Source organism: Zophobas morio, unplaced genomic scaffold, assembly GCF_036711695.1.
Source record: "Zophobas morio isolate AGI-343-1 ecotype UQ-CSIRO unplaced genomic scaffold, CSIRO_AGI_Zmor_V1 ptg000044l, whole genome shotgun sequence".
NCBI lineage: Eukaryota > Metazoa > Arthropoda > Insecta > Coleoptera > Tenebrionidae > Zophobas > Zophobas morio.
The window spans coordinates 5,294,062-5,312,127 of record NW_026972149.1 but is presented as its reverse complement, the minus strand read 5'-3'; the positions used below and the strand labels follow the sequence as shown (position 1 = coordinate 5,312,127).

At 35.6% G+C, this 18,066-nt stretch overlaps 4 protein-coding genes across 5 annotated transcripts; 3 read left to right on the top strand and 1 right to left on the bottom strand.

Annotated features, from left to right (window-relative positions):
* Positions 1-39: 39 nt before the first annotated feature.
* LOC135141813 (nucleoporin Nup188) lies at positions 40-5,974 on the top strand. Its single transcript, XM_064073282.1, has 13 exons — positions 40-164; positions 212-425; positions 476-1,056; positions 1,102-1,327; positions 1,374-1,652; positions 1,704-2,390; positions 2,440-2,958; positions 3,006-3,278; positions 3,389-4,486; positions 4,546-4,830; positions 4,880-5,022; positions 5,072-5,285; positions 5,332-5,974. Exons 1-13 carry the CDS (start codon positions 151-153, stop codon positions 5,926-5,928), a joined length of 5,130 nt encoding a protein of 1,709 aa, XP_063929352.1. The 5' UTR covers positions 40-150; the 3' UTR covers positions 5,929-5,974.
* Positions 5,975-5,996: 22 nt separating this feature from the next.
* Positions 5,997-8,056, bottom strand: LOC135141816 (ero1-like protein). The gene is made up of 6 exons (XM_064073290.1): positions 7,967-8,056; positions 7,644-7,906; positions 7,327-7,599; positions 6,440-7,237; positions 6,242-6,378; positions 5,997-6,189 (listed from the first exon to the last, which is right to left on the bottom strand). Exons 2-6 carry the CDS (start codon positions 7,734-7,736, stop codon positions 6,138-6,140), a joined length of 1,353 nt encoding a protein of 450 aa, XP_063929360.1. The 5' UTR covers positions 7,737-7,906; positions 7,967-8,056; the 3' UTR covers positions 5,997-6,137.
* A 48-nt stretch (positions 8,057-8,104) lies between these two features.
* LOC135141818 (gamma-interferon-inducible lysosomal thiol reductase-like) lies at positions 8,105-11,397 on the top strand. The gene is made up of 4 exons (XM_064073292.1): positions 8,105-8,246; positions 8,357-8,673; positions 8,721-8,894; positions 8,943-11,397. Exons 2-4 carry the CDS (start codon positions 8,410-8,412, stop codon positions 9,180-9,182), a joined length of 678 nt encoding a protein of 225 aa, XP_063929362.1. The 5' UTR covers positions 8,105-8,246; positions 8,357-8,409; the 3' UTR covers positions 9,183-11,397.
* Positions 11,398-12,466: 1,069 nt separating this feature from the next.
* LOC135141839 (ADP-ribosylation factor 6) lies at positions 12,467-17,500 on the top strand. 2 transcript variants are annotated; one of them, XM_064073354.1, is made up of 2 exons: positions 12,467-13,274; positions 14,409-17,500. In XM_064073354.1, the coding sequence occupies exon 2, from the start codon at positions 14,445-14,447 to the stop codon at positions 14,970-14,972; it is 528 nt and encodes a 175-aa protein (XP_063929424.1). In that variant the 5' UTR covers positions 12,467-13,274; positions 14,409-14,444; the 3' UTR covers positions 14,973-17,500. The 2 variants fall into 2 exon arrangements, with proteins under 2 accessions (XP_063929424.1, XP_063929426.1); XM_064073356.1 differs by lacking the exon at positions 12,467-13,274 and adding an exon at positions 13,296-13,502.
* Positions 17,501-18,066: the final 566 nt, after the last annotated feature.

Sequence of the window (18,066 nt, the reverse complement as noted above, 5' to 3'; positions counted from 1 at the left end):
TCATTACGCAAGGATTGCGTCGAGTTAAACGGGCTACAACGCCGGGAAAACAAATCCCCTACAGCGAAAGCAGCAACGGCTTTTTAACCTCACTTTGTGACAAGTTTTTGTTTTAAATGTTTTAAATGGTTGTTTGGTTATTTAATAAAAATGAGCACGACACCGTAAGTTTGCACGTTCGTATTGGCTCGAAATGACGATTTTTGTACAGGTTTTGGAAAAAAATACACCAAACAGTTTCTGGGTATAGTAACAACATAACAGAAGATATTGTTGCTGAAATACTAAAGCTATCTAAAAATGAGTTATTGGAAGGTTTGCTTACTTATAAATCGTACACGAGACAGGGCTACGACGATTGGATTGCGAACTCGAACGTGAGCAGCTACATGAAGGAGTTTGTGCATGACTTAAGTCAGGATCTTGTAAGTGTTCACTTGTCACTTTTCTTACTTACTTATTTATTTTTTTATAGAATTTAGACACCAACCTTGCTTACATGATCATGTGCAACTACCTCATGTTTGAGTATTACGGCAAAATTAAAGAGTTTTGGCAGATCACTAGAATAGGAACCACAATTCATTTAAAAGAAAGCATTTGGAATTTTTACACAGCTGAAAGAATGTTTCTTTTAAAAACGTGGCGACATGTCTTTGAATTTGTAAATAAAGATTATGAATTTGCTCAACAGTATCAGGAATTTGTGCGCGGTATTAAAATGGAGGAGCTACAAAACAATTTAATCAAACAATTTGAGATAGTTATTGGTGAATTTAGCTCAAAACATTTAGATGACAAAAGTCCGCACTTGGAGAATTGGTTGTGTCGTAATATTAGGGAGCAGTGTGAAATTCTGTCCATTATTATACTTACAATAGAGCAAAAAAAGTTAACTGTGGCGCAACTAACTCAACTTGTTATGTTGTTTGTTCAGAATAATTTTAGCACAACGCCACCTGTCTATGAATTACGCCAATATCTATCAAAGAGGGATTTAGAAGAACTGATGTTTACAGAAATTGGGTGTTATTTTGTGATTTTGGAAAATTATTGGTGAGTTTCTGGGTTGTAAAAGCAGTGTTAATTGTTGTATTGTAGGGACAAGGACTTGACTGACTTTTGGAAAAATTCAACAACAAAGGAACTCGATGACTGTTTAACTGGTCTACATTTCAAACCTGCACACACTATAATCATGCTCACATGGCTAGTTTTAAAGTTTAAGTCATTACATGATGATCAAGACAGTCAAAGTATTGTAGAAGTAATGACAATGCAACCTTTTGTTTTATTGCGTTCACTTGTATCAAGCAACGTTTTTAAGGTAAAAAAAAATTGAAGTGTACTTTTGTTTAAATATTTTTTTTTAGAACTGCTCAGTTGGAGACGTTGTTTTAACCGCGGTGCACAAAATGTTAGACGAGTTTTGTTTAATGTACGACGACCGCAAAGCTTTTTATGAAGAAAATGGAGTAATAGGTATACTGGGTGAAATTTTGAAAGTGTCAAAATTGGCTGATTTGTGTTTGAAAACAAGAAACGGACTTGATACTTTGGTGGAAATCGCAATTGAAGCCTTCCCGTTTGATTTTTTTTCATTTACTACAATCGCTCACTCTTTGCTTGGTCAGCACAGCCAATACAAACAAGTAACTTTTTTTTAATTTATTTATAACAATGTTCATTTTTGTGTTTGTTAGACTGTCCACCTGTTGAATAACGTTCCGTCGTTTTTATCCGAGATGACGTGGACGATTGCCAAAGACGAAATTTCGATACTGCGGAAGAGTCAGCCTGCTTTTACTGATAGCGATTTAATCATCTTTCAACCAAATACAATAGTAAGGTCATACGGGATATTTGGGCAAACTTTGGTTCAGTATAGAGCGTCTTACAGTTATTTTCTTTACTTAGAATATTTAGTGAACTGTTTATTGACAGTTGGCGTCGCGCAACGAAAGTTTGATGAAGAGTTAGTCAGGAAAGTGATTGCGGGCTATGGGGTTGTAGTACAAGGGGTGATGTGCTGCATTGACATGGATTTGAAAATAGTAGGCTTGGAGAGGGTCATTCAAAAACTGGACAAAATGTTACTCCACTTAGACGGTCCGTTGTTACATATTAATTTAGTAAAGTTGTACTTTGACGTACAAAACGCGATGATGTTGTACCGACAAAGCACGTTTTTTGAAATTTGTCCAGAAATAGTTTGGAAAATATTTTTCCCGAAACTACGAGTCGAGTGTATCGTTGACGTTAAAAAACTATTATTCAATCAATACATATTTGAGGACACGATTTTCATGAAGTTGTTCCAAGAAGAAGAATTTAAAGAAGATCACACTTTACTCTTAACCTATATCAAGATTTTACACAACATCATAAAAGTACGATTTTAATTTAATTGAATTTAATTATATTAATTGTCGTTTTTAGGTTAAGTTACAATTCCGCAATTTCCAATTATCCGGAATCGCCTACTTGTTAAATTTTGTTTTTATACAACACCAAACGTGGGCTTACAATGATGAAAACCAAAAAACCCAAATCACACTAGGGTGTTTAAATATTTTCCACTACGTGTTGCAGAAAGACGTTAATGATTTGAATGAAGCCGAGCGCAAAATTTTTTATCTTTGCCAACACGCATTTTTAAACAATATTTACATAATAGAATCATTTTTGCATTTGTTTGTTAAAGAAAAGTATCATTTGATTTTTTTAATGGAGCGCGAGTCGAACTGGATTGCCGGGCCGTCTTTAGACCGACTCAAGTGCATTCGAATGCAGTTGGCCCTATTGTTATTAATCATGAACCAAAGAAAAACTGTTGCAAAGTGTGCCTTGAACGACAAATTACAGTTTGTTGTTAAACCAGTGGCGTCGTATTTCACCAATTCTTACAGTCCTGTCATAGCAGAATTGTCGTGCAGGTTTTTGGAAAAGTTGGCTCAGGTTAGTTACACTGTTAACTGTGTGTATACACTGTAAAATTATTTTAGGACAGATATATTCCGTTATTAGCGTTATTAGAACTAGACCATTATCAAGTCCAGTCGCTGTTTCTAGAAAGATTGAGAGACCCGTTGGAAGAAGAAACTGTCAAAATTGCCATTATTGACTTAATAAACACGTGTGTGTCGCACCAAAATGGCATGACAGCTGCTTTTTTCAATCTAAAATGTTTTATGTATTGGGATGGCACGGACGACGATCTGTTCAGCGGCGACAGCGTCAGTGATTTCATGGTCGACTATTTACAAAACATCAAAAAGGTACGTCATCGGTTTTCGGCTTCGTGGTCTAGTGGTCAAGGCCCCACCCGCTTTTTTCACGTACCTTCGATAATTACATTGTATAATTCGTGCTTTTGGTCAAATTCCAGTCCCACGAGTACTTCAAAAACCCTCTACAACTCGGCATTCTTCGCCTTTTGCACAACTTATGGTTAAACCACCGCGAAAACTTGATTGATAACATCGCCAACTTGAAGGACTTTTGGCCCGTGATGGTCGATCCTTTCTTCTGTGATTTCGTCCAAGACGTCGAAGTTTACACCACTATACTTAAGATAATCAATATAGAGGTAGGGGTTAATATAGACAGCGTTGAAGATAATTTAGTGAAGACAATCGACAAGTTTTTGAAAGACAAAGAGAGAATTAAGAAGTGGATCGCGTTTGTGCTTCGTTCGACCGAGTCCAACGCGAAGAACAATCTTGACTTACTAAGTGCCTGGATGGAGTTTCTAGTCGTGACGAAGAAAGTTATGGTGCGAAGTTTCGACGACGATATTAAATCCGCTTTAATCCACTCGTGTTTAAACGGAATTAATATCCCCGAAGGTGGTTTCAATAACATCGAATCTATTTATTTGTGGTCGCAGTTTTTCTTGATGTTGACGACAACATGGCGGATTCATGAAAAGCAGCAAAGCAGCGTTTTAAATAAATTAATGACGTTTGTGCGTTCGTTGAACGTTTATTATAAGTATCTTTCGCCGAAAGTAAAAGAGATTGTTTTATGTCTCATTTATAGAACTGTGGTTGATATGAAAAGCTACTTCAGTACGAATACTAGCAGTTTAGTTAGTTTTATATATTGTGTTGGTAGTTTAATCGACACAGAGTACGAATATTTAGTCGCCGAAGGTTGGTTAGTTAAAGACGAACTAGAAAAAGTTAGACATTTACGACCTTGGTTGATTATCATTTTTATTGGGAATTCTCTCATGGAGCTTAATAATGTCCAAGAAATAGCTGTGTGGTTTAATTATCGGATGTTTTTGGCACGAGTCATGGAAAGTGCCGGATATATGTTACAACACAAATCGACTTTACCATTCGCCAAATTGGCGATTGATTTTATGATCACGTATGCAGAGTCACCCCTAGTTACAGATTTTTTAAAAGTTGATTTATTCACTTTTTACTACAAAGTACGGCCACCACAGCTTACCACCAGTGTAGCGGAAGCACTTTCGGTAAAGCAGTAGTAGTTTCGTTGTTCAGCAATTTGTGACGTCATTCGTTTTTGTTTCAGCGCGGAGTCCCCGTATTTTTACGAGAGTGGTGGCTGATTTGTATTACCATAGTTAAACTCAACCGCACTCTTCTAGAAAAAATCGGGGGTGGAATTTTCCAAACTTGTTTTACTTTCATCACCGAACACGACCAGTTATTGAGAGAAATAATTACTCTGACAAAGTTTACAGTCGATATGACTGCCTTAACTCTAGTTTGTGAAGCCTTAAAGTTAGTATATATTATTTTGCACATAGTACCACATTGGTGCGTAGAGCATCCAAGTTCGTACGAGGCGGTAATGGTAAGTACTTTCACAACGTACTGCAACGACTACAAGTACTGTGTTTCAGGACGGCGTTAAAATTTCAGTAAACGCGTGCATTCTATCAATTTTAGGTTACAAAAAAATCAATTTTTATAAGCGCGTAGACCAGAAAGATTTACACATTATAAGTTCGCCATCCACGGATTTACTAGTGTCGGTGTTAAATAAGTAAATTCAAACCCAATATAGTTGCACTTTAGTTAATTTCAATTTTTAGAATAATGGAGATAATTTATTGGAGTTCTAGCTGTCTGAGGAAGACCAAACCCGACCCAGTTGCGCAATTCAACACCCAACATTTATTGGAACAGATCACCCTATTGGTTGATAATGATTTCAGCGTGCCACGATTTGAACTACCAATTACATCCAAGTTAACATACGGCGCCATTTTGTGTTTAGCGGATTACTTGTGTAAAGCTCTCAATCAGGTATTAAGTGCATCCTCCCGAGTTGTTTTGTAACAATTTGTTGTAGTTATCTCCGACCACACCCAGCGCAGCACCAAAACTTCGTCAGATTTCGTTAACGGAGCTCAACGACGAAATTAAAATTAAGAGTTTAGGGACAATCTTCGAGCATTGTACAGCGGTGTATGAACCCTATACCGGTTTTATGGTTTACTTGCAACGAAGCGACGATTTGCCTAACGAAAAATTGAGTTCTTTCCTACACTATGACATGTCGGAATTTTCGGGTTCGACTTCTGCTATTTCGCAGTTGGATTATACCGTTGTCAAGAATTCGGTAGAGGCGCTGATGACGTTTCTAGCTTGCGAGATTTTTTACACGATGAGGAATATAAACGGGGAAGTTTTGTTCTCGTATAAGCGGGAACTGAGTTCTGAGATACAGTTCTTTGCTGAGTTTGTGAGAAAACGGACTGGTGAACAATACCACGCGATGGTGGCGACACCAAGGTCTACAACGCCAGTGTCCCAAAGCGAAACTGACATCATCAAGCGATACACCATGACGAAAGTGAAAGATGGAGATGCCGACGATATCGCAGACAATAATTTTGTACTTGTTATCTCGCACTGGTTGATGAACTTTTGTCAGTTGTCAAATTAAATTTACATTTTGCAGATACGTTAATAAAAATCTTTTTTAAAAATAAGGTATATTTGCCTAATTCACAAATAGAGCAAAACTGTAAACACAAACATCAGTTCTTTTTAAATTGACACGTCACCGGGGAACGGAAGGGTGGAGTCAATTTGACAAGTGGTCCCACATGCGCTTGCGCAGTAAATCAACTTGGTATAAAATTAGTGTCGTCGTCATCGCAACATTTGACGAAATTCATCTAGTTCGTAGATACTGGTAGACAGTCTATAATAATGTTCAAGTTAAACGATTATACTTATTTGGTATATTTTCCTACCGCCCTATACTGTTAACCAAAGAAACTATTTCGCTCCTCTGCAACTGAAATTTTCTTTTATCGAGTGATGTCAAGTCGGAACTTTCGTCAAACTTTCCCGAGAACAGGATTTTTAGCGCAGTTCCTAAACCCTGTATCTAAAAAAATATATAAATATTTATGTATTAGTATTACCTACCCACAATTCAACTTCCTTACTTGTAACTTTCCCCACAATTTGCATTTATCGCAGCCCACACAGTCCATAATTTTCGAAACATTTCTAAAATGTTGCTTGAATTCATACTTCAATTTTTCAGCTTGGTCGCTCCCTGTAAACATGCTACTTTCATTAAAGTGATCCGGGAATTTCTTAACAACGTTCAAAAGGTCGACCACTGCAAGCTGCGTATCCCAATCTTCTGATTCATTCCCTGTATAAAACTCTTCTTTTGATAAATAACGAGCCGCCTTATTTAAAGCCCGCAGTTCTAACAAGTACACGAAATACAAATTCCGCAACCAGTGCGGACCTTCCCCGTGTGTATTTTCTTTGGAAAATCTGTTTTGGAATTCGTTCAAATTCGGTCCCCATTTTCCATTAGGTTCAGTTAGACCATCAGCGAGTAAATATTGGGCACACAAGTGAATATTGATACTAGTATGGAGACCAGAAATCGCTCTATAGAAAGCCCGCTCCTCCAAACACATGTTATTTAATTTTGAACTATGAATATAGGGATTGTCGCTTTTGGTGTTTCTGAAGCAATTTTCCATGTAAATACTCCGCCAGATTCGATGTGCAGATTCTCCTCTGTAACCAGTATATCTTTCAAGATTGAGCAGCAAATCAACGTACTCGGATTCATTATCGTTGTCTTCTATAGCGCAAAAATTATCTTGTGCGTCATCATAAGCGCTCCAAAGAACTATATCTTCTTGCACTTTTGCACTAATAGTGGTGTTCAAGTACCCGAGTTCGGTGTTGTGGTCATCCTTACAACTTTGTGTCACATGCTGCAAAAATTTGATTGACGTAACTTTTGCCACCGTTGTTTGCACAACCTACAACGATGCTTTTTTTAACACAACAAACAAAAACATACCAAATCTGAGTTTTGGTTTTTCGTTGGTGATGACAGCAAGCTTCCCTTCAATCCCACGGGAATATCTTCCTCTTCACAGGTCTCCACATGGCAATATCTGATTGCACACCGACTATCATCAGACCAGAAGGGGCATGGTCGTCTCAGATTTACTTTATAAAAACGAAAATACCCTTTATGAAGCAGACTACGAAGTCTCGGATAAATTTTTACGTTGTTAAAATGGTCTACTGTATCTACATTGCACGTACAGTCGTCTATTTTACCGTGAAGCTTCAAACAAAATTAATTTTAATTACAAAAGGAGAAGGGCTTACCTGGCAAAAACAGTCATCGTCCACTACATTCCCGAAGTAGCCAAAAGTCATCAAGAACAGTGTTAAAAACACGAAAGTATATTTTAAAATCATTATTTTGGTGTTATATTAATCTATATAAAAATTTCGATTTATAGTTTTTTATGCATTGTTATGGTTTCTACATTAAACGAAAGTTCGATTTCATTTATGAAAAATGTATTAAGGATTGTTTTTTAATTAAATATTGTTCTGTACATCTTGTCAAACCAGCACCACCTAACCTACAAAATTTGGATTATCGTTTTAAATTTAACATGACTGAGAATCAAAAGCGTCATTACTTTGTGATTATCCAACAACGTTACTGTGTTGTACAAATAACACTAATCGATTTTAAGTGAAAATCACGAATTTAACGCCGCTGATTCAAATTAGGCGGGTTTAAGTCGGACTTGTCAAACACACGTCAACGTCCATAACCTCACAATATTTAAAGATAATTCGAGAGATTACAAAAGTCTGTGTAAATTAATAATTACTGCTTGATACAGTAATAGTGTAATTATTGACAAGATTTTCTAACGTCAATTATATTCTTTGAAAGTCTTTGGTGATTACTAAGTGAGTATGGTTGAGGTTATCACCGTCTTTGCTCTCGTTGTACTGTTTAAATTTCGCCCTCCCAATAAATAGTTCATGGTTTTTAACATACCACTAATTTTTATTTGTAGGAGTGCGATATTACGTGGTCATTACAATACTCAGATTATGCTGTGACAAAAGAATGAATGGGAAATATAGATTATTATTCCTATTTTTAATAGTTGTTATCATTTATAAATGTTTTCAACACTTCGCAATCTTTTCATCTGACGAAGAGAATGAAATTTACGCCGATATTGAAACAATCCAAAAAGTGAAAGTGTCAGTGTATTATGAAGCGCTATGTCCAGATTCAAAGTTTTTCATCGTTCATCAGCTCCTACCCGTTTATAACGATTTGAAAGATTATATAACACTTGATTTTGTACCATATGGAAAAGCAAAGGTTAGTTTTATAGTTTTATAAACCCAATAATATTACTTAATTTTCAGACTGTGGAAAGTGATGGAAAGATTATGTTTTACTGTCAGCATGATGCCGTTGAATGTTTTGCTAATAAGATTCATGCTTGTGTTATTGATTTAGTGGAGGATCCTCTTCTCACAGCAAAATATATAGAGTGTATGATTAAAGATAACATGATACCAGATGATGCAGGAGAAAAAGTATGTTCACAATTTTGTTGTATGTTTTATCTAACTTGATGTTTACAGTGTGGACAAGAATTAAAAATTGAGTATACTCCAATTGGCGAATGCGCCAACGGTGACCGTGGAACCGCTCTTTTAAAAGCCTATGGAGAAAGGACACATTCCCTTATTCCTTCAGTTAAGTTTATTCCCACTATTGAACTCAATGGCAGCCAAACCATTGTGCAGCAATCTGCTATCTTAAAAAATCTCCTAACCTCAGTTTGCCAACTATTTCAAAAAAAGCCCAAAAGCTGTGGCTAAATTTAAAGTACAAATTTTTCATAATCAAAATCACACGTGAAACAGCTGTTAAAAAACAAAATAGTGCAATTCAACAATTTCTTTGTGTTTACTTATTTATTTGCATTTATTTTATTTGTGATAATTGCTGTCAACCATTTTTCCTGTGTGATGTGGGTTTATGCAACTTTTGGTCATATGATCACTTTACATTGTGTGAAGATCTGACTAATGCTTAATATGTTTTGTGATGATATTAGCAATGTTTGTGGTTGTACAGGGTATAACAAAAGTGTGGAAAATCTAGTGTTTTTTAACAGAACAGAACCTGTATTAAAAAATTCATGACTTGTTCATAACATTTTTTTTATAATTGTGTTCATAAGGTAAGTCCACCAACATCGTAGAATTCCGAAGAAAATGAAAAGTCAGGTTAAGTTTTGTCAAGGTAATTTTGTACTTAAATAGACCAACTTCATTACAGGTAAGAAAACAGTGTTCTATATTTTTGATAGTGCGCATGCGTACTGTTATAATTGTCATGTAATTCATGTACCTTGGATATTTAATGTACCTAATTCCTCGTATCACACAGGAATTTCTGTTATGTAACACAATGAACACAAAATTCTTCTACACACTCGTGTGGTGAAGTACAATTTTAATTTTATCGATTTTGAAGTGACAATTTAAGTGTGTAATCTAAAAGCTGTGTTTCATTTGAAACATTCCCTAAATTTTTCCATATTAGATCGTTCTCAGTAAAGATAAAAAACAATACGAGGTTATCAGCACTCTCTGGACGATAATTCTGAAGATATTTGCACTTTTATCGGTGATATTGAAAAAATATTGTCGCCATTTTTAAATATGGAAGATTATCATTCCACACAAAACTTTTGATTTGCCTTCGTGCGAAAAAAGCATAAAACATTGATTACCATTTTAATCCAATTATACAAGGTGTTTTGATTTTCAAAATGTCGTTTTTCTCTAGTTTACTAAATAAAATGTAACAGTATAAACTTTCTCGATACGCTTATTTTGGTTCTTTTCCCGTTGGCGTAAAATTAACGAAATTGTTCTTTTTAAAAACTGAACAAAATTTTTTTGTTATTCCTGTCTCTGCGACAAAGAAGAAAATTAAGCCGACTAAAATTTATACTGTTTTAAGGTAAATTATAGAAAAAGAGAATTTTTATAAAAATAGTTGTGTGTAAAGTGGATTAAAATATGTTCAGTGTTGTATGGTTTTTTAAATCCAAAACAAATGAAATGTCTTCTGCATGATAATTTCCAATTTTAAAAAAGGGCGCGAGTAAGTGAAATGTCACTATAGAAGTACTTCCGTAGACGCAGCCACAGATATTTTATTCATATTTATTGCAAATAAGACTGATATAAAATATAATCGTAAATTAACAATTTTTTGTTAAAAAAAAATCATTGCAGCTGGTGGTTGAGTCAAAACATTAAAATGTCATTACAATAGTCTGTGAATAAAAGTCCCAATATTTTCGCGATTATTCCGAGCATGCTAACACCTCATATTATTTTCCTTTTCGTGCTATAAAGTTTTGCGAAACACTATTGTAAAAAATGAGTTTTAATGTGGACTGAACAGGGCTTAACTATTAAACAATAAATTCAGTCAAATTTAAAATATATTCTTGATACACAATATAAGTGAAAAATATTGTCCCACATATCACTTTTGACGCAAGAATAATTACCGTTTTAGTTATTTGGCGCGAAATTTGACTTACATATTGTTTCGACTGAGATTTCTGTAAAAAAAAGCTCTCTATCCTAAAATTAGACGTGTGTAGAACTTAAACGCTATCTAAGTGAGATAACCATAACGCAGTTCCTAGAGAATGTAAAACTATAAACAAAGAGACAACGATCAAATAAAAGCACACTCAGTGTAGTGATTTAGAAATAAGGTCCATAAATTTGTCACCAGGTGATAACTGGGATAAAAAATTAATTACACGACTCCAAATATTCAATAATTTTCAAAGTAGAGGTACTCGATTCCACACTTTTGTTACGTGGTGTTTTTTTTATTGTTCGGTTGGAAACAATAGACTTGAATTAAAAATAATGTATATATAACATCCGTCAACATTAAGTGGCGATGTTTGTCCAAGATTAATTATTCATAACTATTTATAGTTGCTAATTTAATGTAAATTATGTATTTGTAAACAAAAATAAATTTTTTTTGGTACTACTTGTTGTTATTTGTTATATAAAGATTTTTGTTTCTTTATGCAAGGATTTTTATTTTAAGGAAATGGTTTTCGTAGGAGAGTACAACGTTGCCCAAAAGTATGGAACCGGTGAAAACGACGTTTTAATTTATATGTCACTGTGACCCTTATACAAAAACTGAATTTAAAACTAAATAGAAATGACTATTTGACATTCTGGTGATCGAAGATAGATTAAAATACTCGTAGCGTTATCAAGAAATTTTCTAGAATGTTTTAACTAAAAATCAATAATTTTCGTATGAATTTGAATTGTACAGTAAAAATTACAACATAAAATTAAGTCATTTTACTGAAACTCTTATCTCATTTTTTTAAGTCTACTTATAATTTCGTATCAATCAAATGCTCAATTTCGTTTCGTTTTCGTACTAATTAAAAAATATTATCACCGATTAATTGCAAATTACATTTACTTAAAACGTGCTATTGTTTTCTGCCTTTGTTTACATGAAACTACTACCTACTTTTTATGTCAGTAATTAACTACAGATGACTTTTTTAAAGGTGAAAAAATGACGTTTTATCGCCTTCAGTGCCCTCTAATAGTCGCTATGCGTACCAACATGACCATATTTGTTGTTCAGAAAACGATCAAACAACTAAAACTATTAACACATCGTATTAATTAACGTCAGCTGCTCTACTAAACTAGAATTTCAGTTAGAGACAAAACTAAAACATAATTAGTTGTATTTCAAAAACTACACATTATGCAAATAGAGTAGTAAGTTCTCAGAAGTCGCAGTACAGTTTTCAAAATATTGAACTGATTTTATAGTTTTTGGCGCGTTGTACAGAGGGCAGTATTGAATTTCCCGTTTCAAATCAACGTGATTTTCCTTAATTTTAAATGCTCAGTGATATGAGTGTTTATTTTGTTAGGTGTCAAAAGCACTCGAGTAAAACTATGCGTAAACAAAATAACGAACCGACGAGTTAGGTATGTTGATTTGGAATGGAGTATACAGAGTCGATGAGTGGGCAAGCAGCGGGAAGTCGTAAAGATTTAAATGTGTTGCGAAAATTAAAATCGCATAGTGAAGACACAACTTGTAAATAGAGAAATTCTGTATTGTGTCGGTTTCATAAAAGCAGCTAACAAGTTTTAATGTTTTAAGAAGATATTGTTTCGAGTATGTGAGTGAAAGTAGCGTCAGTCGCACGCATTCCATTAATGTACCAAAATTTAATAGATGTGATTGTGAAACTGTGGGATATTTCTACAATAATTTTTGCAGTTCAAGTACATAGTCGAAGGAATTTCATTGTAGACGCGTGGGCTTATCAATTTGATAATGATTCTCGGCAACATTTCTAATAATAATTTCCAGTGATGATAGCAAATGAAATAATTCTGCGTGGATTAAGTGAACGATAAAGGCGAAAATGATGTAAAAGTACCAAAAAGAAAATAATCTACTGACTGACACAGGTGCACCGATTTGTTTGTACGAAAATCCGTAGTAAACGGCTCCTTGGCAAGACACCACACGAACAAACGGATGAGTAGAAAGTGTATAACGAGGTGATTAACTCGTTTTATTTGTTTTAAAAATTTGATGGGTTGGTAAATTTTGCAAGAATAAAATTTCCGCGATTCGCTGACGTCACAGTAGGTTTGCCTGGTAGACAGAGACGCGCGTACGCGGGCGACGCGAGTGCGAGAGCGACAGGCGAGAGGACGTGTCACGTTGGAGTTGACGTTTAAAATTCCGACGAGACAACCACTGCAACGCGCAGCCCCTGTGCAGCGGCCGGCGAGGCAATATGGAGCAAAATTGGTGTGCGAAGTGTCGAATGGGCTCGGTTTTGTAGAAATTGTAAATGTTTGATGGTAGGTATTTGTGAGAGGGCGTGCTGTGGGATGAGAGCTAGTGCGGTGCATCGATTAATTCCGTTAGGTGACCCGCCATAGTTAAGTGCTTACACGCCTATGTCGGCCTTTCCTGTCAAATTTCGGCACGAATCAAGCCGCCTGTGAATTAGCCGATGACATGTGTGATTGCGAAAGGCCCCACCGTTACCTTGGGGGTGGCAGTCCGGGTAACTCACGCTATTATAGGTAAGGTGACCGTCCATCCCGCATTTTAGGGGTTAGGGACAAGTGCCGTTTTTAGAGTGGGACCCGTTTCAACCCGTTTTTAACCCAGAAAAACCCCGCGTTTCTAAATTGTGAATCCAACCAACGCCACCTTAGTGATCACCTTAATTATTATACGTAAGTTTGGCTTTGGGAAATCCAAGATAAGTTTAATTCGCGTAAGGTATGAAACTTAAAACACTTAACCCTTTTCATGTACAAACTCTTCTTCTTACCATAACCTTCTCACTTATACAAGATGCATTCATCCGCATACCAGGGATTCAAAATTTGAGGAATATGTTTTGATTAAGGCGCTTAATCTCTACGTCTTTATCATCCTTCTGTTACATTATTACACACAAAAGAAGCTTTCCCGCATCTAGACACACACATGGACACTACATAAAATAACCTTCGGAGTAAGTACCTTTCGAAGTGATCACCTATAAAACCCAAGCTTTTGCACACGTTTGTTTCACTATGTACCAGCGTACACAGATTTGAGGCATTTACTTGACCAGAAGCCCAGCTTACGTGTATACCTTTCCAAATCCATTGTAATTTTTTTCAATATGTAGTCAAAATTATCTGCCTGGTTGGTTAAAAGGGATCCGCGGTTAAATTCCCGGCACTTGATCGCGGAAGTAGACAATAAAGGGGTCCTGTCGCCGTACTTCCCTGAAGACTTGTTCCATCATTGTTTGAAAAACTATTCTCGGGGAAGCGTGGCCCAGAGCATCCCTTGCGGGTGCATGCGAGGGTTGCTGTATCCCGTAGGTGTGTCCCGATCGCAACGGTCACCGAGTAGTCGTCGTTTATATCGCACCACTAGCCACCCCCTCGGGCGCCACTTGTTCGACCCTAGCAAAAAAAAGGTCGTCTTAGTTGTAGGTGGTGAGCGGTGCGAGGCCCTCCGGTACCATGGGGAAGCTACTGTCGAAGATCTTCGGGAACAAGGAGATGCGGATCCTGATGCTGGGCCTGGACGCGGCGGGCAAGACCACCATCCTGTACAAGCTGAAGTTGGGCCAGTCCGTGACCACCATCCCCACGGTGGGCTTCAACGTGGAGACTGTGACCTATAAAAACGTGAAGTTCAATGTGTGGGACGTCGGGGGGCAGGACAAGATCAGGCCCTTGTGGCGGCACTATTACACGGGGACTCAGGGGTTGATTTTCGTGGTGGACTGTGCGGACCGCGACCGCATCGACGAGGCTCGCCAGGAGCTTCATCGGATCATCAACGACCGCGAAATGCGCGACGCAATAATACTCATTTTCGCCAACAAGCAGGACCTGCCGGAGGCAATGAAGCCCCACGAGATCCAGGAGAAGCTAGGGCTGACCCGAATCAGGGACCGGAATTGGTATGTGCAGCCCGCTTGTGCCACTACTGGGGACGGCCTATACGAAGGCCTCACATGGCTCACGAGCAACCACAAGTTATAGCACCCCAGCACACATTCGTTTTAGTACATGACTGCAATGGAGCGCTATTTCATTAGTTTAGAGGAGATTCTTCAGGAAACGAATTCGTGTCAATACACATTCCAACTGCCTATGTCCGTAGGATGGTTGTGATATTCACAAGTCCTCGAAGAATACCTCACATATTCTGTAAATAAATTCAATTGTATTATGTATTAACATTCATTGTTTTATATTGTAAAATATTGTTGCTGCATTTAAAACTTAAAAGTGAGCGTTAAAAACTTCGTGTTCTTTACATGTATGCATACCAACATAGTTATTATTTATTTAAATCCATAGACGATGAAACTGACAATTTTAGGTGATATCTGTTCATTTATTTTAAATTGATTTCAAAACTCAATTATGTTCAAATACATATATTTATTACATTTTCTAATTTGATTTTTTTTGCAACTTAGTAGATATTACCAAAAATACCTTTATGTAACTCAAGACTGAATAGATATAAGAAATTTCTCAGCCTTTCATGTTTCACCTAAAATTTGTGTTGCGTCAATTCATTCAATTTGTGTGGCTGATTATTTAATAACTTCTTTAAATGACAAACGTCAGTGCTTGATACGTCCAATGAATATCTATGATGAACATACAGCATTGTACACTCACTTTAATAGAATTTGAATTGTATATATTTTTAGGGATCGAGGAAATTAGAGCAAATTGAATTTTTTTATGGTGCACAGCTTCCTAGAAGTAACTAGTACTGGAAAAACAAATTTAATTTTTATAAAAGACTCATTGTTTACTATCTTTGTTGAAAAAAAAAGGAATATTTCTGTTAACATGTATTGAATAATCGAAAAACCATATATTTTTAGACAAAATATTTTGTTACTAATTGGCTTCTCAATTTTATTAGATAGTGATAATTTGGGAACAATTGTGCATTAATTTTGCTTGCTTTTGTAAAATATGTATTGTGAAGCACTTCTTCGATTTAAATAAATAGTCTAAATTTCAAACCATTTTCAAAACTTATTTCAAAATTTTAGTTTTCATTTATGTAACTTTATTATTTGTATCGTGCGTTATCAGCGGCCATACTTTGTCAACCTGATACTGCTTATGGCCTTTGTATTAAACAAATAAACCTTAATTCACTTGTAATAAATCACTTGTATTCTTATGAGTACGTCAACGCCTTTTTATTTGTTTAAGGTGTATGTACTAACGTTGATCAAATATTTTCATTAATAACGAAAATTTTATTACGCATTTAAATTATTTTTTTACTGTAAATTTTCAGTATGTATATCTGTTTTTATAAGGACATTTGTTTATTGGAATTTTGCTAATATTTATTCCGCCTCATAAAAACGATAATAAAATAATACTAGTTAAATATTATAACTCTCGTATTATTTTATTTTTATTTAACAGTACGGCAACTACAAAATAAGCAAGGGCCCTGAAGTTGCGACAGTTTTAATATATGGTAGTAGAGGAAAGTGGGACACCATGGATAGTATCTTATCTTCTGATATTTTTCCAACAATAATAAATATATTTTGGACAATAAAATACTTCTCGCTACTCATTTCAATCATTCTTGATGATTTTTAAAGTAAACCCGTGAACTGATTTTCAAACAAACAAACGTCAAAGTAGAAAGCGACATCTAACGACAGTTTCTTCAAAAAGACGTTGACATCAGAGGCCAACTCGAATTTCGATAGCACACCAGTTAATATTTCAAAATGTACGTATTAAATATAAGCTACTTACCTTAGAAAGAAAATCACACGAACTTACTCTACAAAAAAGGCAGTTCTTTGATCACAGTGGAAGTATTTCAAAACTCGAGAGACCAACGAACGAGTTGTTTTAAATTTAACATGTTTTGACAGGAATCGTTAATTAAAAATTTCGAATCATAATTTATTTATAATTTAATTATACAAATGCGTACAATAAGTATATCGGATGATGGTCCTATTAAAAAAAATGAGCTGGTGGTTACAGAAGTATTTTCGTACATATCCGAGTTTACAAAAATCGTCAATTTTAATAGTGTGTTGGATGGTATGCAACCAAAAATTCAGAGCTCAACGTAGATGACAGAACTAACAGTCGTATAAACTACAAAGTGTTTTTTTTTACTCATTATATAACCCCGTCAAACACGACTCGACAGTAACAGCTCTGCGAATTGCACTCGAAGTATGCATTTGATTCGTACACGTTAGGTCGGTTTTTATGACCGCGACACAATTTTTCACAAAAACTCCTACGTGCATTTTTTATAATAATGCTCGAACATTTTTACTTGACATGATTGTTTTTAGTCATTTTAGGTCCATTTGGTTATCAACAAATGTTAAGAACAATGAGTGTTGATCATTTACACTTTCTCTTTATAGCTGTAGCGGTTTACAGTTTACATTGTACTTATCGAAAGACAAATGAATCATAACTGCGCCAGTAATTGCAGTGTTATTGACTGTATGTTCAGAAAAAATAAAAACATGATACTCGCATTTTTCTATTTGGGTTTAATTTTACAGATTGTTGTAGTTGGTTTGTTTATTTTGGTTAAAGTTTTTAGGGGTTAAGTGATAATTTGATTGATTTTTGCGGGTTGGTAGGGCTGTCGTTCAGAAAGTAATAAGAAAAATTTGGTTTTTGGGTGATTTGAAATTTTACAGTTTAATTTTGATAATGAAAAATGAAAAATACAGAGCGCGGAATTCTTGATTTGCTGCGTGAAGATAAAAATTACGTTAACGCGCTTTCTAGTTACACTAACGAGGGGGAAAATGTGCGTAATCGCATTACTAATAAGTGTTGAGGATGGAGATTATCGTAGAAAACAATCCTAGAGGGAATTTATTTGATGATGTAAATTTTCGAAACGGTGAGAGTGGTGATTTCAACGATGGTCTAAAGCTAATGCAAAAATGAGCTAAAAAACGTGTGGTTATTTTGAGTGGTTTGGTGAAATGACTTTAGCAGAAGTGGTTGACGATAATTTAGAATTGTGTGAAATTAGTATGTCAAGAGATGATTGCAAGCGGAAGTCATACTAATTATCGGGATTCTTTTGAAAGTT